The sequence below is a fragment of the Arachis stenosperma genome, chromosome 4, assembly GCF_014773155.1.
Source record: "Arachis stenosperma cultivar V10309 chromosome 4, arast.V10309.gnm1.PFL2, whole genome shotgun sequence".
Lineage (NCBI taxonomy): Eukaryota > Viridiplantae > Streptophyta > Magnoliopsida > Fabales > Fabaceae > Arachis > Arachis stenosperma.
The window spans coordinates 12,390,946-12,412,658 of record NC_080380.1 but is presented as its reverse complement, the minus strand read 5'-3'; the positions used below and the strand labels follow the sequence as shown (position 1 = coordinate 12,412,658).

At 31.8% G+C, this 21,713-nt stretch overlaps 2 protein-coding genes and 1 pseudogene across 2 annotated transcripts; all 3 read right to left on the bottom strand.

The window, feature by feature from the left end:
- Positions 1-101: 101 nt before the first annotated feature.
- On the bottom strand, positions 102-4,566 carry LOC130976436 (wall-associated receptor kinase-like 10). The gene is made up of 3 exons (XM_057901304.1): positions 3,611-4,566; positions 1,735-1,791; positions 102-1,313 (listed from the first exon to the last, which is right to left on the bottom strand). The coding sequence occupies exons 1-3, from the start codon at positions 4,548-4,550 to the stop codon at positions 256-258; spliced, it is 2,055 nt and encodes a 684-aa protein (XP_057757287.1). The 5' UTR covers positions 4,551-4,566; the 3' UTR covers positions 102-255.
- Positions 4,567-8,457: 3,891 nt separating this feature from the next.
- Positions 8,458-10,111, bottom strand: LOC130974613 (putative wall-associated receptor kinase-like 13; annotated as a pseudogene).
- A 1,840-nt stretch (positions 10,112-11,951) lies between these two features.
- Positions 11,952-18,439, bottom strand: LOC130974612 (putative wall-associated receptor kinase-like 16). Its single transcript, XM_057899476.1, has 3 exons — positions 17,527-18,439; positions 17,218-17,271; positions 11,952-13,515 (listed from the first exon to the last, which is right to left on the bottom strand). The coding sequence occupies exons 1-3, from the start codon at positions 18,437-18,439 to the stop codon at positions 12,308-12,310; spliced, it is 2,175 nt and encodes a 724-aa protein (XP_057755459.1). The 3' UTR covers positions 11,952-12,307.
- Between the last annotated feature and the right edge of the window lie 3,274 nt (positions 18,440-21,713).

Below are 21,713 nucleotides of genomic sequence, written 5' to 3'. Positions count from 1 at the left end.
GATCTAAGAAGTTTGATAGGAAGAGTTATTTTGAATTGATGGAGGGTATTAACTAACAGTTTTAGTTTGTTATTGCCATCCTTGTATATACATTCCACCTCATGTTCTTGTGATAAAACAAAATTGCAAAAATGTGCCAATCATTTTATGACATTCAACTCCCAGAATTCCTTAGCAAGAATCGGTCAAGAATTTAACCTATATGTAGGATTGGTCAGTAATCACCATCAGTGAGCTAAGTCTCTTCATGGGATTTTATGCTCTAGAATTCCTTTGCAACTCCCAGATACCATATAATTGCATCGAGACTTCCTTCATACTAGGCCGCTTAATACCTTTCAGGTCTAAACATCTTTTGGCAAGCTTGGCAACTGCATTGATATGCTTTCTCCTTCCTTCCCACATGATTCTTTTGTCAATGATGTCAAACACACGTTTTTCCTCCATGCACAAAATAAAGTATGATGCTAAATTTTGCGCCTCATCCGGGGCAACAAAGGAAACCGGCTTTTGCCCTGTTAAAAGTTCAACAAGAACTACTCCGAAACTATAAACATCACTCTTGTCTGTAAATTGACTAGTGTGAAAATATTCAGGATCCAAGTATCCGAAAGTTCCTTTAACTATTGTGGTGAGGTGTGTGTCTTCAATAGCAATCATTTTGGATGTTCCAAAATCAGCCACCTTTGCATTGTACTTTTCATCCAATAGTATATTGGTCGATTTAATATCTCTATGATAAATGGGATTAGAAGCCGCTGAATGTAAATAGAATAGAGCTCCTGCAACTTCAATGGCAATCTTTAAACGCATTTCCCATGTCATTGGTAGATATGCATCTTGGTCATGCAAATATTGGAAAAGGGTCCCATTGGGAATGAATTCATAAACAAGCAGAGGAATCTCTGTTTCCAAACAACACCCCAACAGTTTAACCACATTTCTGTGGTCAATTTGCGAAAGAATAACAAATTCATTGATGAATTGTTCTATCTTTCCTTGGACCTTAAACTTCTTGACAGCCACAATTTTACCATCTAGTAGCATGCCCTTGTAAACAGTACCTTCACCTCCATTTCCAAGTATCCGGTTCACATTAAAGTGGTTTGTGGCCTTCTCTAATTCCTTTAAGCTGAAGAGTTTAAATTTATCAAAACTACCTTCACTAGAAGACAATACCTTTTCTAACAACACACCACCATTCTTTTTGAAGAAACTTTCTCTGCTTTTTTTCGCTATTCTTTTCCTTTCAGCTTCATAGAGCCACCTTAGACCCAGCAATAAAATAATGGATCCGAGGCTTGACAAAAGTCCTATACATTTGTCACACAACAATAAATAAATAAATAAGAGATTACTTTTTCCAATTCAAAATAATGTAATCATGCACCCACCCTGCATGGAGTTATTTAGTTTTTTTAATTTTAGGCAAGCTATAAATCAAAACAAGTGAGAGTTGAAAACAAATATCCATGTTTCTTTTAACTTACTAGATGAACAATGTGATTTAGGCAAGCTATAAATCAAAACATGTGATTTCATGTGAGTTGAAAATAAACAAGAGAGGGTGAAGACTCACATGCAGTTGTTTTCTGGTGAAATTGATAATTAAAAATTATTAGATAATAATTTAGTCAAACTTGTTAAATTATCTAACGCCTTTTAAATATTAACTTTACATGAAAACAACTCCATGTGAGTTTTTACTACAAGTGATAGCTTATGCATACTTACCAACCATAAGCTCTTTTGTGGGAGTTCCTTCGGAATGGTACCAACGGTCTCGAATAACTGAAACGTGAAAATGGGAAAAAGATTGAAATTAAAATAGTAATAAATAAGTAAATAATATTTAGTTTGTATGCACTATATTAATATAAAGTTTTTGTATATATCTAATCTCGTATATTGTTATATCAACAAAAGTGTTTGGTTCAACTATCTTTACCCCAAGTTAAATATACACTAACATCTCATTGAATGATGGTATTAAAGCCTTTTGTATTTTCAATACATAACATTACAGTAAACTCAAAAGATAGTACACAATGAAAAGGATTTTCAGTTCAAGATAAATTCTCCTTCGAACAAGTCTTAACCATATAAGCCTAGACATACATACCTATATTAAAAGTTGATCTACTATTTTATATGTAAGATAGGATTCACATTTGGTAAGCGTGTTTATTTGAGTTATTAGACTTACTCACTAGAAATTTCTTCAATATAGGTAAAAAATGTGATGTGCACATAAAAAATCAGTCATTATGTATTTATGTATCAATTCATATCTTCTTTAACTCATTTTTATTGTGTATTTTATATTTTAATATATATTATATATGGATAATTAATTTAGTGACTGTTTTTTTATACACTTAGTATGACTAATATAGATATGTTTTGTTTCACATAAAAATTGAGTGAAAATATTCAGAAATTTATGCATATGGGTAAATGTTTTTATATTCTATTAAAAGATCTCATTCATTCATTTCAAGTAATAAAGAGAAAATAAGAGAGAAAAAAATACATTGGGTCCTAATGTTTTTTTTTATCGTAACGATAATTAAGTCTCACACAATTTAATTACAAATAAGTTGTTGTCTATTGAAAAGGGCTCATTCTTAAACGCTCCTTGCTAAGTATGGAGTGCTGCACACCTTGTGAATTCGTTAAATCTAAACTCTTTGTTTATTATATTTTATTTGAATGGTCTGGATTTAAAAAAGTAACATGTTAATCAGGTTAATTTTTTTTTTTACAAATTTTAGATTTTTTTGGCAAGTCTCAGATATTGGGATGAAGTTCAAATTAAAAAATTAGTATATAAATATTAAAAACAATATGTCTGTACAAAAAAGTTATTGGATTTTAGAATTAAAATAAATAATACATAAAAAAGTTAAATTCATGTATTAAATCCAAAAAAAGATATATTAGAATCTTAAAAAAAAATATAAATATATATGTATAGAATATTAAAATTTAAATAATTTTGTTTTGTGTGAAATAAATAAATTTAAATATAAACACAATGATAAAAAAATTTTGTGTTATATATATATATAATATTAAAATTTAAATAAATTTTGTTTTATGTGAAACAAAATTATAATATTAAATATAATTACAATGATAAAAAATTTTGTATTATATATATATATATATATATATATATATAATTTTATTTTGTGTGAAACAAAATTAAAACATTAAACATGAACAGAATGATAAAAGATTTACTATATAAATTTAATTAAAAAAATATTTATACAACATAAAAAGTAAACAAATATATAATAATTTTATTTTGTGCGATAAATAATAGATAGATGTGATAAACGAAGAAATTAATTTAAGGTTAAATTGCTTCAAATTCACTAGATGGTTAAATGGATAATATCAAACTATCAAAGTCATAATTAGGATTGGTTCAATGGTAAACAATTTGGATTACTTTTATGAGGTGCTCAAACTTCGTTTCTATGAATTATGACATTCTCAGTAAAACATTTCTAGCTACATACTATGATCTAATTCGAATCAGAATAGTTCATACATATAGTTTTATGATAAAATTAGATGTCTGCAGCAAAAAGGTACTGACCTACACAGCCACCAGCAATGTATGGGTTCCCATGGAATCCTACTCTGCATTTGCATCTCCAACCTGAATTCTCCATTTTTGAGGACGTTACATTAGTCTTAAGACATTCTGCATTAGTTGCTTCAATGTTGAACCAATTCAGAATCTCAAACTCCAGCACAGCATGTGCATAGTGACTCACATTCTTCTTGAGTTCACTCTCTTTCTGATTCACCATCCATGTTAATTCCTGTCTCCATTTTTTTGCTATCAGCGCATAGTCGTCGCACCCAGGAGCAATGCTTCCATTTCTTATATCTTCCATTGTCACCTCATACTCTGATAGATAACTTGGTATTGAAGCAACACAACAGAACTTCCCATGGCAACCAAGATTAACCTTTTTTCCACTGGCAACCGATTTCTTGAGTCTTGTGAACTCTTTTGGACCGCAAACTGACACGCACCCAGCGACTACTGAACGGTTAGAGTGCAAGAATCCAAGAATGTTGCAACCGAAAGCTACGAATGTGTTGCGCTTGTTGGAATACACAAAGGGGCTACCTCTCAAAGAAATACCTGCAGGATCTTCTATGGTTGGTTTGGGACGAGAGAGAGAAGAGTCTCTGCCTCCATCGTGACACTTCCTATGGAAAACTGGATTCTTGACTTCAACGGTGCTAATGTTAACGTCAATGGCTGTTACTTCAAGGTTTATAAGCTTCAGGTATGGTGTGTGGTTACTCTTGCATTCTATTTGGAACCACTCCTCTGCATAGCATTTTGGATCCTTCATTCCAAATGGGTAAGGGATCTCAACATCTCCACACATTAAATCACACCCAGGTTGTGCCATGATTGGATCGTGCAAAAATTGCAAATCCAATTTTCCACTTGCCAATAATGGATGCATGATGATGATTATATGAAATACAGATAGAAGCATAACAATTGTAGTCATTAATGGTTTAATTTGATCCTTGTTGAGGAAGGTAGAGGAGTGATTATATCTTTGAGAAGAAGCACATATTATAATTTATATAAGCCTAATACAGCTTGCATTAATCACTCGTTTACTGAGGCGGCGTCTTTTATTCCATAGCAGTAACTAGGGACGAGAAGAAAACCCCAAAGAAGTTAAGAGTGATTAATAAAGAAATGTCGTAATCATCTATGCAAGTACCTCAAGTATAGGTAGAATTCAATTTTATCTGATCTAACATGAAGACAATTAACTTGTCACTATGTTTAATTATTTAATATATAGATACCGTTGTGACTATGCTGCCGCCTGAAGGTGTATATATATGTTAACTCAATTCCAGGTTGATTCAGCCAAAAAACATTATGCGGAAATTTATTTTATTTGGATCAGATTGAGCTGTAAATTTTCATTCATCTGCCTATGATTAAAGGAAAGGTTCCATATTCCAAAGTAAGAAGATTAAAGGACTCTGCCTATGATTGACAGTACATACAAACCTATAATGAGCAGTGTCACCAAAATTACATAAAATATAAAATGTCTTTCGGAGTTCATAACTCCAACCATATAATGAGAAGTGACCAAAATTACATATATATGACTCAAAAACCTAACAAAACTTGCCAATAATTGGATAAGAATATGCATAACCTCTGACTCCAAGGTGTGTCTTTGTTGCTTTGACATATATCAGAAATAGAATCTGCAACCTAAGGATGGTGATATTAAATTGTAGGATGCTCAATTTTTTGGCTTGTTTCCAGGGAGGTATTGTAAGTGCTTCTTTATAACTCTTTGCTTCAAGACTAGTTGTTAGCTGAGCTTGAAACAGTTTTGGTTTTAAAATTTCATTATTTGATCACGTTATCATTGGGTGAGTAGGGTTGACAGAGATGCATGATAGCATATTGCTGCTCAGACTCAGCCATCGATGAAGCATCACGGTTTGAACAAGAACTTGAAGGATAGGCAACTGAGGCAGCTCATTCATGATTGAGACATTTTTTGTGAGGAAGGGAAGCTAGTTTTGAGTAGACACTTGGTCTCGTCGAAGAACACATGTCTGCTAATGATTGTTTTCCAAGCTGCAGTTAGACATCTATCACCTTTTGTACTGAATTCCATATCCAAGAAAAGCACACAATTCAGACCTATCATCAATTTTATGAGCATTGTGAGGCCTAATATAAGGAAAGTATAGGCATCCGAGAGGTCAATGCATATTTGATTTGTCTATAAAGTTCAACGCATCAGAAAACATATGGTGAGTAGCTCCTGAATTCGGATACCAATTCCGATCTCTAAGCATTGAAGGCATAGCAAAATCAGCATCATTCTGCGTCAAGGCATTGGAATATGAGAGATTATCCCTAAGGTTGTGAGAAACTGAGGTTGTTTTAGAGTGTGTGCTTCATAACCAGAGTGATACCAACACGAGCAAATCTGAGGATGCACCATTCTACCTCCTTGAGCAAATCTGGCTCCTCCTCTGCCACAATAAAAGCGTCTTCCACCACGGATACCACCATGAATGTGATAAGGAAAAGTGTTAATGTTGCAAGTGTGAGGAGTGTTGAAGTTAGTCCCATATCAAAGCAAGAAAGAGTGAGGGGTTTATAAGATGAGAGACCCATTTACTTAACACCTTAAGGTTTTGAGTTGGATGTGGTGTCTTCTCATTTTATGTTATCTCACTTGATTCCTCTCCGAAATCTCTCCGGTGGTTGAGAGCTCCCAACGGTTGGCCCAACAAGTGGTATCAGAGCCGATGATTAATTGGTCTGGTGGTTTTAAGGGGTATTCAAAGTAAAGTATCGAAAGTCTTTTCGGCAAAGTTGGTTCGGGCGGCGTATCCCGCAGTGTTTTGCGGCGATGTGATGGACGAATACTCATATGTGGTGGAGGAGCTAGAGGGTAGTTGATGATTAATGTGGAGACTCACACTTGAGGGGGAGATTGTTAATGTTGCAAGTGTGAGGAGTGTTGAAGTTAGTCCCACATCAAAACAAGGAAGAGTGAGTGGTTTATAAGATGAGAGACACATTCACTTGACACCTTAAAGTTTTGAGTTGGATGTGATATCTTTTCATCTTATGTTCTCTCACTTGATTCCTCCCCGAAGTCTCCCTGGTTGTCGAGAGCTCTCCACGGTTAAGCCCAACAAAAGTATATAGAACCAACTCCAAATCAGCCAAGAATGGAACAACTTAATTAATTATAAATATAGTAATTAGTTTTATTTATTTATGATTTAAAATATTGGTTATTAAATGTTTCATCACATTCAAATTAGAAGAAGATACGTTCAGTATCATTACAACGTGAATCACGGAAACTGATTCAATTAGCTTCTGTTTCTTCACTCTCATTCTCTCTTCAAATGCCTAAAACATGATAAATCAGAAAATAGATTCAGAACCATCTAATTTACAAAGAAAAAGAAACATCTAATGCCTAGCATAAACACTATCTACGTAGAGGTTTTAGATTCACCCAGAAGCATTTGGCTGGTTTTTGGCTGGAACCATCTTGGTTCCCTAGCATTATTGATGTGATAAGGAAAAGTCAGATGTTTGATACATGAGCTTGAATAAAATTATCATGTTTCTTGCACTTTTTGAGTAGTTCTTCATGTGCCATGAGTAAGGCTTCAAGTTCTCCAATGGATACAAGTTTAGAGTAATGATTTACTAAACTGTGTATTCCTTAGGTAAGCCATTTAAGATTGCTTCAACATGAGAAGAAGAAAAAGAAGAGGAAGAAAATGTTTGAGGGAAAAGAGTGAATTGATAAATTGATAATTTGCTTCCTCACAAATTATATATCGGCTGCTGACTGGGCTAACTAAATAACTAACTTTCTAACCTCGTAACAAACTCTCGCATGGGTGCTTAACAGATTAACTAACACATCAACCAACCTCATTCTCTTATATTCCTTACACAGCAAAATACTTGCAGGCTCCTTGATGGTTACTTCGGGATGAGAGTGAGAAGAATCTTTGCCTCCAGGGCGACACTTCCTATGGAAAATTGGATTCTTAACCGCAATCGTGCTTATGTTAACATCAATGGCTTTCACTTCAAGGTTTATAAGCTTGAGGTAAGGTTTATGGTCACTCTTGCATTCTATTTGGAATCATTCATCTGCATAGCATTTTGAATCATTCATTCCAAATGGGTAAGGGATCTCAACATCTCCACACATTGAATCACATCCAGGTTGTGCCATGATTGGGTTGTGCAAAACTTACAAATCCAATTTTCCACATGCCAATAGTGGATGCATGATGATGATCCATGTTATCAAAATGATAATACGAAATACAAATCGCAGCATAACCATTGTATTCACTAATGGTTTAATTTGATCCTTGATGAGGAAGGTAAAGAAGTGATTATGTCTTTGAGAAGAAGCACATATTACAATTTATATTAACCAACAGCTTGCACTAAGCACTAACTAGGGACAAGAAGAAAACCCCAAAGTAGTTAAGATTGATCAATAAAAAATGTGTAATCACCTATGCAAGTACCTCTAGACTCTAGTATAGGTAGAATTCAATTTTATCTGATCTAACAAGAAGACACTTAATTTGTCACTATGTTTAATTATTTAATATATACATATCGTTGTGACTTTGCTGCTGCCGGAAGGTGTATATATATGTTAACAACTCAATTTCAGGTTGATTCATCCAAAAAGCATTACGCGAAAATTTATTTTACTTGAATCAGATACAACTGTAATTTTTTTTCCATCTAAAACAAAGGTTCTATATTCAAAAGAAAGAAGATTAAAAGACTGAGCCTATGACGGACAGTACATATATATAAACCTATCATGATCAGTGACCAAAGTTACACAAAAATACCATTATGACTTATTCTACATATATATGACCGAAAATATCCATAACCTCTGGCTCTGATGTGAGTGTTAGGTTGCTTGGACCTATATCAGAAGCAGAATCTGCAACCCAAGGATGGTGATATTCAGTTGCAGGATGCTCAATTTCTTCATGATGATTTTGTAGTGCATTGTTAGACTTCCTCTCCAATTTCCAGATCTCATCCAATTCTCTTGTGACTTCTTTCATAGTTGGCCTTCTTTTTCCATTGATCTCAAGGCATCTGTATGCAAGATTCGCAACTGCAATGATATGTTCTTTCTCTGCTTCTTTTGTCACCCTATCATCGATGATTTCAAACAAGCGATCTTCTTCCATGGAAAGAACAAAATATGAAGCCAGACTTTTCGCTTCATCAGATCTTGAGGAGGATAACGGCTTTTGTCCTGTCAAATGTTCAAGAAGAACTACTCCAAAACTGTAACATCACTCTTTTCTGTCAATTGGCTAGTATGGAAATATTCAGGATCCAAATATCCAAAAGTCCCTTGAACTACAGTAGTGAGATGAGTATTTTTGATAGAGATCATTCTAGAAGCTCCAAAGTCTGCTACTCTTGCTCTATACTTCTCATCCAACAAAATATTTATTGACTTTACATCTCTGTGATAAATTGTTTGAGAAGCAGCTGAATGTAAGTAAAACAAAGCTCCTGCAATCTCATTTGCAATTCTCAACCGCATATCCCATGTCATTGGCATGTCCTCATTTTGGTCATGCAAATATTCATAAAGATTGCCATTGGGAATGAACTCATAACAAGCAAAGGAATTTCTTTCTCCAAACAACATCCTAACAACTCGACTACGTTTCTATGGTTAAATTTGTGAAAGAATGACAAATTCGTTTATGAATTCTTCAACCTTTCCTTGGACCTAAACTTTTTGACTGCAACAATTTTTCCATCTACTAGCATACCCTTATAGACTGTACCTTGTCCTCCCTTTCCAAGTACTCTGTTCATGCTGAAGTTATCAGTGGCCTTCTCTAACTCCTTTAAGGTAAAGTGTTTAACTTTGTCAACAAACCTCCATTCCTTTTGAAGTTCTTTTCTTTGCGGTTCTTTACTATTCTTCTCTTTACAACTTTATATACCCGCCATGAACCGAGAAGTAAAATTATTGATCCAACACTCGAGAAAACACCTAACAGATTTTTAATTATTAATTCAATTTTTTTAGTTTAATTTTTTTAATCTAGTAATGTAATGTATTTTATCTTATATTTTTAAATATTAATGATTAATTGATGGCCAAAACCAATAAATTCTGATGGCTTTTATAATTCTTCATTTGGTAAAATGATTTTAAAATAAATCCAATAGTCAACAGTTAATGTAAAATACAATAATTTGCTCTTATCTGAGAAAGGAACTATCATACCGTCAATTGATGAGACCTCCATCCCTATAGATTTACCTGCATTCTATTTGGAACCACTGGTCTGCATAGCATTTGGTTTTCTTCATTCCAAATGGAAAAGGGATATCAACAAGTCCACATGTGGAATTGCAACCAGCTTGTGCTATAGGAGCAATTTGGTATTGTGCAAATGCCAGTGTATGTAGAATAGTGCATGTTATTAACATGACAATGACATCATGATCAAACGCGAATTGAAGATCCATTGTTGTGGCTTAAAGGTTGGTGTGTGTGTGTGTGATGAGTTTCATTAGTTTTATTTGGACTATGGGATTGGAGGATATTTATAAGGTGAATTTTAATGTGCATGTGTTTACCGTGATTACGATCATAATGAAGTATTGTTAAAATTAAAATATTTTTTTTTATATTTTAGTAATATTTTTAAAATATTATAACTACTATAGTCACTTTAATATAACTATATTAAAATTATTTTATTTATAATGCTATTTTATGTTTTATTTGTTCAGTTTTCACATGATATTTTTATTTTTTTAAATTAAATATTATTAAATTTTTTTAACAAATTAAGCACCACATCACAATTATCATTTTATTTTCATTATGAAAAGTAATAATCAAAAATAAAATAAGTTAATTTATTTGAGAAAAAATACTATTATTATGATAAATAAGTGAGTCTAATATCATCATGTGTTAATAATAATGAATTGTTCAGAACAGGGACGGAATTAGATAAAATATTAGAGGGGGCTAAAAATATTTACACAATAAAATAAGACTAAAATAAAATTTTAAAAGGGGGCTAAACTGAAATTTACATATAATTTATATGTAAAAAATTTAAATTAGGGGCCATTGCCCCCTTCTCCATAATGTAGCTTCGCCCTGGTTCAGAATAAACCTATCATATATATACATGCTCTTAAAAAGTTATTGCATAAAGTGATGAGAACATATGGAAAGGAAAAGGAAAACAGGGTTGCACATGGACGTGTTTAATCAGGCTAATTTTTTTTAGAAATGAAAGAAGAAAGTGTGAAATTTATCGTAACAGTTAATTAGTGTGTTTTTTATATGATTTTTTTTATTTTAAATAACAAATTAGATCTTTAGATTTAAAGAATAATAAAATTTATAAAAAAATCTGAGGGTTAGATTTTGTTTCGATTTGTGTTAAAATATTTTTTTATCGTAAAACAAATCGAAAGATATGATTTGCATGTTTAAAAAAATTAAAATAAAAAATAAATTTGACTCTTAAAATTTGTATATTTAAAAAATTTAAAAATTATAAATTTGACCCTCAGATTTAATTTAGGCTCTTCACATAAAAAAAATACATTAAATTTTTATATTGTTCGAAAATATTATTAAAAGCCCAACACTAAAATTAAAAAGCGGTTTAATCACCCGGACAACATATATCGTGTTATTTGTTGAGGGAAAATTCTTTAAAAAGAAGTATAGGAAATTAATTTTTAAGTATTTAATATTAAATAATATTTTTTGTTATAAAATTATTTTTTAATTTTTATTTTTTAAAAATTTAATGTTTAAGATTTGAATTTAAAATTCAGAGTTTAAAATTTAAAATTTTAAAAGATTGGTTAATATATTGGCTGAAAACAATAATTTACTAATTAAAGTCATTTTTTATTAGTTCTTTTTTAAAAGAAAAAGTAAAGACAAGAGAACAATCAGTGAAAGGCTTTAATTTGATATGGAGAGTATTAGGTAAATAATAATTATTTGAACAACCACCAATTAAAAAAAAATACACTATACCTCCAAATTAATCATTTAAATTTTAATATTAAAATAATCATCCGTACACCTAATAAAATGAACATCTAATATATCTATTGTTCACATTGTTTAATATTTTTGTTGTCTATCTATATTTTTCCATTTGGTATTGCCTTTTTGAAAGGCTTATACACACACCCCTTCGTGACTATGCTGCCGCCGGAAGTTGTATATACGTGTTAACAACTCAATTTCAGATTGATTCAGCCAACAAGTATTAAGAGGAAATTTATTTTACTTGAATCAAGATATGAGTAAATTTTTTTCATCCAAAGCAAAGGTTCCATCTTCCAAACTAAGAAGATTAAAAGACTGAGTCTATGATTGACGGTACATATAAACCTATCATGGGCAATTATGCTATGTATACACCAAAATCAGCTATTAAAGTCAGCTACGAGTATAAAATATATGCTAGAATATAAATACACTATGAAAATAAATTAAATCACATATATATTTATACACAAATATATTGATAGTTGATTTTAGTGACTGATCTTGGTGTACAAATAGCATTTCTCTTACCAAAATTACACAAAAATACAATTAGTCTTTTGGAATTTATATCTCCAATCATTATGTCTTATGGTACATATATGACCTAAAATAATAAGAAAACATACCAATTATTCGGTAAGAATGTGCATAACCTCTGACTCTGAGGTGGGTGTTAAGTTGCTTAGATTTGGGTTTATATCAGAAGCATAATCTGCAACAAAAGGTTGGTGATATTCAATTGCAGCTGGATGCTCAATTTCTTCATGACGATGTTGCTGTGTATTATTAAACTTCCTCTCCAATTTCCAGATCTCATCCAATTCTCTTGTGACTTCTTTCATAGTTGGCCTTCTTTTCCCATTGAGCTCTAAGCATCTATATGCAAGATTGGCAACAGCAATGATGTGTTCTTTGTCTCCTTCTTTTGTCACCCTATCATCAATAATGTCAAACAAGCGATCTTCCTCAACAGAAAGAACAAAATACGAAGCCAAACTTTTCGCTTCGTTGGGTCTTAAGGAGGATAGTGGCTTTTGTCCTGTCAAAAGTTCAAGAAGAACGACTCCAAAACTGTAAACATCGCTCTTTTCTGTCAATTGACTAGTATGAAAGTATTCAGGATCCAGATATCCAAAAGTCCCTTGAACTACAGTGGTGAGGTGAGTATCTTCGATAGAGATCATTCTAGAAGCTCCAAAGTCAGCTACTTTTGCTCTGTACTTTCCATCCAACAAAATATTTGTTGACTTCACATCTCTGTGATAAATTGGTTGAGAAGCAGCAGAGTGTAAGTAAAAAAGTGCTCCTGCAATCTCAGATGCAATTCTCAAACGCATATCCCAAGTCATTGGCAAGTCCTCATTTTGGCCATGCAAATATTCATAAAGATTGCCATTTGGAATGAACTCATAAACAAGCAAAGGAATTTCTTTCTCTAAACAACATCCTAACAACTTAACCACATTTCTATGGTTAATCTGTGAAAGGATCACAAATTCATTGATAAATTCCTCCACATTCCCTTGGACCCTGAACTTTTTGACGGCAACAATTTTTCCATCTACGAGCATTCCTTTGTAGACGGTGCCTTGCCCTCCCTTACCGAGAACTCTGTTCATGTTGAAGTTATCAGTGGCCTTCTCTAACTCCTTTAAGGTAAAGTGTTTAACTTTGTCAACATTAACTTCGCCAGAAGACATCCTTTTTTCTAGCAGCAAACCTCCATTCTTTTTGAAGTTTTTTTCTATGCGGTTCTGTACTATTCTTTTCCTTACAGCTTTATAAACCCGCCATGAGCCAAGGAGAAAAATGATAGATCCAACACTCGAGAAAACACCTATCAAATTTGGCACATTATTCTATGAGATGTTACTTTGTCTTACATGCACCAATTGCAATATCATTATTTTGTCAACATATACATGGATACAACCTGTGGATTCCTTGGTTACTACTATATACACATGTATAAGTGCAAGTTCCGGGTGAATAAAAAGAACAGGTCAAGTTAAGTGAGAGCATAGCAGCAGTTAACAAAATGAAAAGAATATATTTAACAGTAAAGTTACACATCAAAATTTTTTTATGAATAAGTTCAACCAAGTTAAATAATAAAATTTGGAGTAATACTATATATAACTGATTTTTATTGATATTAAATCAATTTAATTGAATTTATTTAACAAAAAAATTTAAATGTGTTGTATTATTCTATATTTAAATGGTTAAATCTTATATTAATGGTAACAATTTGACTATCTTTTATCACAACATAAAATTTCTGATTTTAGTTATACATACACTGACAAAATGTTAGTTTGGAAACTGATGAGTTTGGAAAACTCTAAATTAATATTTGTGATGACTAAACATTATTAATTATATTAATTACAATATTATTAATTTGATTTTCATGAAACATATGTTAATTAATAATTTTGTTACTTGCAGATTTTATTATTGGGTCGAAAGAAAGAAAAATTAGAAAGCCCAATTATGCTAACAAATACATTCAGCTTGTACAACAATGTTATATTAAGAGGCTGAATTATGGTTATGGTTATTGGGCCAGGAAAATATACTTGAAGCCCAACAAGGAGGTTGGTCCGAAAATTAAAAAGGAAATAGAGCCCAATGGTTAAGCAAATTCTTAACATGGTGAAATCCAATTTGTTATAGGTGCATGCTTCCACGGATGCCAATCTTTATAGGTGATGGAATTCAAATTAGAATTAATTGCCTTGGTAACATGAAAGAGAAATTGCAAAGTGATTTGATGGCATTTATTGAGATATGCACGTTACAAGGCAAAAGCATGGAAAGTGGGATTAATTGATTTTAATTGATTATAATTTATATCACACATTACTTCCATTGCTTTTCTTCTTTCTACTCTCTCTTCTCTCTCTTTACATTCAGTCACTTCAATGTCAGAGAAGAAGATGGTAGAAGCAAGAAATTTGAAGAAGGAAGCAGAGGCTAGGCATGGGTAATGTAAACCTAACTCATTTTCATTTTCTTCTTTAATTACATTGCAAGTTTTTCTCTGTTCTCTCTCCTCTCTCTCTTTCGGTCTTGTCTAGCAGGAAAGGAGGGATGAAGCAAGCTATCAGTAAAAATCACAGAGAAGCTAGTTGCAAAGAAGAGGCCATTGTGATGATGGCATCACGAAAAAGAAAACCAAAAGTATGTTGTGGCTGAGATAATCACCAAATATGGTTAGATTTGGTGAGGTAATCTCTGATCCTTCATACACAAAAAGAAGGAAGAAGATTCGGCCAGTAGGGAAGATCCTTGGAGGCATGGCTTGTCTTTGATTCTGCTCAACCACCACAGGGAGTAGCTAGAGTGGCGAAGTGATGGTTGAAGGCAGAGATTGAAGCAGATGAAGTCATCATCATCATGAAGCATCAAGGGCCAGAAATCCATCTTGGAGAGGAAGCCAAGGATGGAGCGCTCGGATTGATGAAGAGTGATGATCAAGGAAGGACTAGAGGTAATTGCATGTTGGGTTTTACATGGTTATCTCTTCTCTCTCTATGTGGCCGAACCGGTTGTGTTTGTTGAAGGAGGAAGAAGTTGGTTTGGGTGTTGGCTTCAAGTGTGGAGGCTTCCCTCTTCTTTAAAAAGAGAGAACAGCCACTGTTTGGAGCAAGGAGTAAGATTTGAGAGTGCAAGGCACAGAGTTCTCAGAGCTACCTAAGCTAGCAGTTCTCTTCTCCTTCAATGTTTTCTGTTTTGTATTTTTCTGTTTAATTTTGTCATGTCTTGAGTCTCATGGAAAAAGGCAAACAGTGAGGTTTGTAAGAAAAAGCCATAGAGCGAAAAAAGGCAGAGAGTGCAAACTTAAAAGAAAAAGCCATAGATGTCTTAGAGTTCCTTTGTACATCTGTGTTGTATTTCATGATTCTGTGGGAATCCCCTTGTAAGTTGGGTTAGCACTTTACAAGTTGTAATCTGGATGATTATAGTGAAATTCCATCATTGTTGTGATGGAGACTGGATGTAGGCTGCACTGCACTTAGCAGCTGAACCAGGATATATCTGGGTGTTCTCATCTCTCTCTTCCTACCTCAAATCTGTTTTTATTGTTCAAGATGCAACATCAGAAATGTCTCGTGTCAAATGACGAGACAAAATGAAAATGTCTCGTGCCTAGAGACGAGCTAAAAACAGAAAAGCTTTCTCTAAGTTCAGCACTCTTAGCCACTGAAACCATCAGAAACATTTTAAAATTATTTTTTGTACAAACATATTCTCTTTTTTTTTTTATAAACATATTCTCTTTTTTTTTTTATCCTCGCTTCTTCAACTAAAAAAAATTGTTATTTATTTAGAGCCAAAGATATAATATATTCTTTTAAAAAAAAAAACCTAGAATACAATCAATATATAATCAATAATCTCTTTTGGATTTTTCCTCCATCACAAAAAAGAGGTAAAAGCATGCATATTTAATTAGTTGAATTCTTTTTTTGGTTTCCTTCTTGAGTTAACTATATGTTTGGTTACAAAGGACAATGACCACTAATGGCTATATTAACAGAAAATATTATGCTACTAGTGGCTACTTTAAAGACTAGCTTATTTAGTATATTAGACTTTTAGTTATTGATGCAGCCACTTTTGACCCTTTTTATATTAATATAATGCAGCCAATTTTGACCCTTTTAATATATATGATGTAGTACAATTATTTTATGGGCATATTAAAAATTAGTTATTAATTAATTATTTATATAAAATATATATTAAAAATAAATTAAATAAATATAAATTTATAAAGATAAATTTAGTGATAAATTTTTGGTTTAATTATTCTATCGCTTTTTATAAATTTACTGAATTTTTAAGTAGATTTATATATATATATATATATATATATATATATATATATTTTTTTTTTTTTTAATTAAATCCTTATATTATATCAGATTTTTTAACTAAGTTTTTATCGTGACAAAAATATTAAAATTAACAAAATATTTTGTTAAACTATATAAAATATTCAGTTAAATGTTAGATATATTCATTTTATTTAACAAAATATTTTATTAATTCTAATATTTTTGTCACTGAAGGACTTAATTACAAAATCTGAAGATATAAAAACTCAATTGAAAACAAAAAAAATATAAGAACCTAATTAAAAATTTAATAAAACTATAGAAGTTAACAAAAAAAATAAATCTAAGTATAAATAATATTTTGTATATCATATATATATATATATATATATATATATATATATATTAAAAATAAATAAAATAAAAGTGAGTAATTTCACATTATTGAATGAAATCTCATACCATTAAAAATAATAGAAACTCACATATAATTGTAAAGTTGATATTTAAAAATCGTTAGATAATTTAATAAATTTGACTAAATTATTATCTAACAGTTTTTAACTATCAACTTCATATAAAAATAGTCACCAAAAAAACTTCATATAAAAATAACGGGAGGTAAATCCTCACCATATTATATGCATATCTAGTCACCCAAAAAATATTATATGCATATCTTCAACGCGTACCTATTATAGCCCATTTTGACCGGTTTTTGTTTCCTTCGCCGTTATCACCATAATCTGAAACGTAAATTATGATGTTAAAGTTTATTTACTAAGCGAAAATTAGACTTATGGATGCTTGATAAAGGAGAATCACCGAAAACAATGATTTTTTTTTCTTCTGATCCAAATTTTTTACAATTTTGATGATTTCCTCTTGCTAATTCTAATCACTAGTAAAATATCATTTGAGAATATCTTGAAGAAAATAATAATCGAGAATCGTTATCGTCTTTGAAGACGTGAGTGCGTGAGAAATTAAAGAAAGAATACCGTTGGCGTAGCTGCAGCCTCCTTCAATGTAGGGATTGCCGTAAGAGTCTTCGAGGCAGTAACATCTTCGACCTGAGTGATTGTTTTTTGCAGATGTAATGTTAGTGTTGACGCAGTGACCTGAGCGAGGGAGTCTTATGGATGAGTTATGAATCTCCCATTCAAGCACCACCCCAACTTTCTTCAAACTCCGAAGATCTGTCATCGAATTCCAACGGTAATAGGCATAGCTGCTATCATAGCGCATGTAGTCAGGAACACGAAAGTATTGCACAATCAACGCATAGCTACTGCACTCATCATCATCACTAGCACGATTGTTGTTGTTACTCCCGAAACTCTCCGTTGTGACGTTAAATTCCGAGAGATACAAAGGCAAGGAGGTCGCACAGCAGTATTTGCCGTTGCAATTTTGAATTTCAATGTTCTCCTCAACGTCCTTCTTGTCGTCGCAAATTGACACGCAGCCGCTAACTTGCGTGCCGTTGGAGACCAAGAAAGAGATTTCATTGCAGCCAACTGACACAAACATGTTGTGCACCTGCGAATACACGAAGGGGCTTCCTCTCAGGTCAACCACTTCTTGCTCAGTATTCGTAGCGTTGTGTTGGGGTTTGCAGTTCCAACGGTGAATTGGATGCATGATGTCAATGGTGCCTGATGATACATCAATTGATGAGACCTCCAGCCCTATAGATTTCAGGTAAGGTGTATCGTGCCTACACTCTATTTGGAACCAGTGGTCTGCATAGCAATAATTGGGTTCGTTCATTCCAAATGGGAAAGGGATTTCAACATTTCCACATGTGGAATTGCAGCCAAATGGTGCTATACGACTATTTTCGTCCTGTGTAAATGCCAAATTATGTATACAACACAGTATTAACATGACATAAAAAAGTTCAAGAACCATTGTTATTGTAGCTTAAATCTGAATTTCATTCTTGGACTATTTATGGAGGCTATACATCAACACTTAACTATTTATATAAAATAAAAAATACATATTAAAAAAATCATATGCGTAGCAATTTTTCTTTCTTTAACCCAAGCAGTAGCCGGAGGAGTTTCGTGGAAGTTAGCCTCTTTTTTTTATACATATATTACCTGTTAATCTACATCCACTAATTTCAAATAATATCCGTTTTTTTTTTAATTCGGATGCAAATTTTAGCTATGGAGGGAGACTTGTGGTTAGGGGTGGCAACATGTACTATATTTATAGGTACTTAGGGCCAGTTTGGCTAAATTTCTTAAATAAGTTCTTTTGAAAAAGGAGCTTAAAATATAAGGACTTTTATTAATAATAACTTTTAAATAAGTTATTTTGAGTTTGGATAGTTATTATAAAAATCCTTGTTTTAAAGTTGTGCATTAAATAAGAGTAATAAAATAGCTTTTGAAAATAGGAGAAGTCACATTTTTTAATTTCTTCAAAAGCTCTTAAATAACTTTTTGAAAAGTTAAAAGTTTATCTAAAAAATTGTACCAAACACATTAATATAACTTTTTATAAGTCAAAAGTCGAAAAAAGTAACTTTTTGGTGTTTCCCAAACGGACTCTTAATCCGACCCAATTCGATTGGATAAGGTTGTCAACTTTATCTGCAGCGGGTAGGGTAGGATACGGGTTGAACCTCAACCTTATCCGACCAACTCACATCTTATATAAAAATATATTTTAAGTAGATATTAAACTAAAGACTTTTTACTAAATGCAAAAGATCTTTAGTCATTAAAAAAAATTATTAATTGATAATTTAATAAACTTTTTTTTACGTAAAAATGAGTTATATTTTAAATTATTATCAAGTTATATAATAATATTGTATTTTTTTTATAACCCGCATGTAGGATCAGGTATCTCTGCGAGTTAAGAGTGGGTAAAGTTAGAATTGGAATAGTAAAATTGATTTTATATAAAAGGAAAAGTATAGGCAGTCAATGGTCTAAACGTACAATGCAAGATAGACAAAATCGCGTTTTTACTCGTAAAAACGCACGATTCTACTCTTCTGCTCCATCTTTCCGTCGCGCTTCTGCTATCTGTGTTGGTGGAGTTGCAATCGCGCCGAAACGCCGAGAAAAATCGCAGACTCATTGAAAGCGAGAGTTTTCTGACGACCCACGTCTCATGAAGAAAATTGGTCTATAATTTCAGTTTTGTACAGCCCACTAAGCATTCAATCCGAACCCAAACCCAAACCCAAGCTCAATCCCCAATTTGTATTTAAAAAGGATTGGAACCCTAGGTTCCCCTCCCCTCTCTCTCTCTCTCCCATTCTGCATCTGAATTCTTTCTCTTCTCAATTATTCCTAAATCAAAGTATGGGGTACTAGTGGTGGTGGTTGATGTGGCAATTTTCTGTCTCTCGTTCTCTTCTTTCAATCCTCTCTTCTCCTTTTGCTATTGCTAAAGCAACGTAAGTGTAGCTTGGTTGCGCTGCTGCCCTTTCACCATCACTCAAGCACCATGGGTGGTTTGGTCATGTTGCTGCAGCTCTCCTCTTCTTTTCAGATTGCTGGATGTCGCTGACTGCTTCATTATTAGCTTCCTCCTCCTCATTTTTTTTTTGTTGTGTTTGTATTTGTGGTATTTGTGTTAGCTTTATTGTGTTTAATTTAAACGAATTCTATTAATTTTTTCAATTTTCATTGCTTAGTTATTAATCTAGTTTACTAGCATATATTATAGCCATTAACATGTAACATATGTTCTGCTCTGTTTTTTTTTTTTTAATTTGCTCTATTTTGTTTTGTTCTAAATTAATAAAATAATTTTTATGTTGTGGGCTTAGTGCCTTAGCCGCTTAGGATTCTGAATCTAATATACTGTACGTCTACATAATTATTATTATTATTATTACAGTCACCCATTGTTTAAGAATATAATTTTTATACAAGTTATCAGTGTGAAATACTTTTTATCTCTTGAATTAGTTTTTGAATTATTGGAGTTAAATTTAGTCTATTTAATAATAATAACAATAATAATAATGTGAATATAAAAAAAATTTAATATATTTTTTTTTCTAAAATACTCATCATTATTATATATAATTCATAAAAGGTGACAGTTTTATTGTTAAGATATAGTGGTCAGTTCACCCACCCAAGCAGTGGCGGAGTTTGAAACGAAATTTTGGGGAGTTAGATAGAAGATAATTGTCAAGATGTTATCAAGATGCTTTTGATATGAATCTCATTTAAAATAAGCTCGTCTAACCTCATCTCTATGATTTGGGTAATATTGCCAAATTTGAAGCCATTTTTCAGGGTATCATTCTAAAGAATTATGGTCAAACTCATCAGATGTAACTCTTTAAACTTTTGAAGGTTGTATCTTACTTTTTTCGTGATTCATTAAAGTAGAAGAACTATCTACAAGTGTTAATATTGTGTGTTTTTCTTCTTAAATATTAGCCTTCCTCTTAAAAAATGCATCATCAACTCTTTGATTTTTTATGACTATTTTATATAAAAATTTGAATATATATCCAGTAAAATATGTAAAAAAGAAATTAGAAGAACAAATATTAAAATTTATAATATTTATTAAATTTTTTTATCAATTTATACACATACAATAATATCAATATTTATTGAATATTCTAATATTTTTTATCATATAAAAAAATTAAATTAAATAAATGGTAAAATATAAAATAATATTAAATTACATAAATAAAAAATACCTAATTTTTTATATTTGAACTCAAAGGTAAAGGGAGTGTTGCTTATTGAATAGAGAGCTGCGAAATGCGAATACACTCAATTCAATCCAATTCCAATATTATTTTGAATGTTCAAAACTAAAAATTATTGTGCAATAAAAGCAAGAGATGAAGATTAAACTTTGGTATTTTAAGTCATAATAAAATATTTGAGCCAACTGAACTATTTTTTATTTTTTAAAAAATTATTACTAATTTTTTTAATAAAAATTTAGGAGGACCATAGCTATCCCTTGTCTGAACTAAACTCTGCCACTCACCCAAGATAAATAACAAGTTAATTATTATATTCATTTTATATACCCCAGATTAGCTGTACAGTGTATATGATAAATAGTTTATTTATTTGTTTTATGTAATTTTCAAAACTTTTTTTCATACAAACAAGGAATTTTCTATTTAGGTCTTTTTCTTTTTTCTTTTTTTTTTGTATGAAGAAAAAAAATTATTTTT

Excerpts from the sequence above, each read along its gene's own strand:
- LOC130974612 (XM_057899476.1), bottom strand. The coding sequence starts at position 18,439 with ATGGTTCTTGAACTTTTTTATGTCATGTTAATACTGTGTTGTATACAT. Across the intron at positions 17,272-17,526 it reads AGGCTGCAGCTACGCCAACG|ATTATGGTGATAACGGCGAA; the intron begins GTATTCTTTCTT and ends TTTACGTTTCAG. Across the intron at positions 13,516-17,217 it reads GTCAAAATGGGCTATAATAG|GTGTTTTCTCGAGTGTTGGA; the intron begins GTACGCGTTGAA and ends CAAATTTGATAG.
- LOC130976436 (XM_057901304.1), bottom strand. The coding sequence starts at position 4,550 with ATGACTACAATTGTTATGCTTCTATCTGTATTTCATATAATCATCATC. Across the intron at positions 1,792-3,610 it reads CATTGCTGGTGGCTGTGTAG|TTATTCGAGACCGTTGGTAC; the intron begins GTCAGTACCTTT and ends TTCACGTTTCAG. Across the intron at positions 1,314-1,734 it reads CACAAAAGAGCTTATGGTTG|GACTTTTGTCAAGCCTCGGA; the intron begins GTAAGTATGCAT and ends ACAAATGTATAG.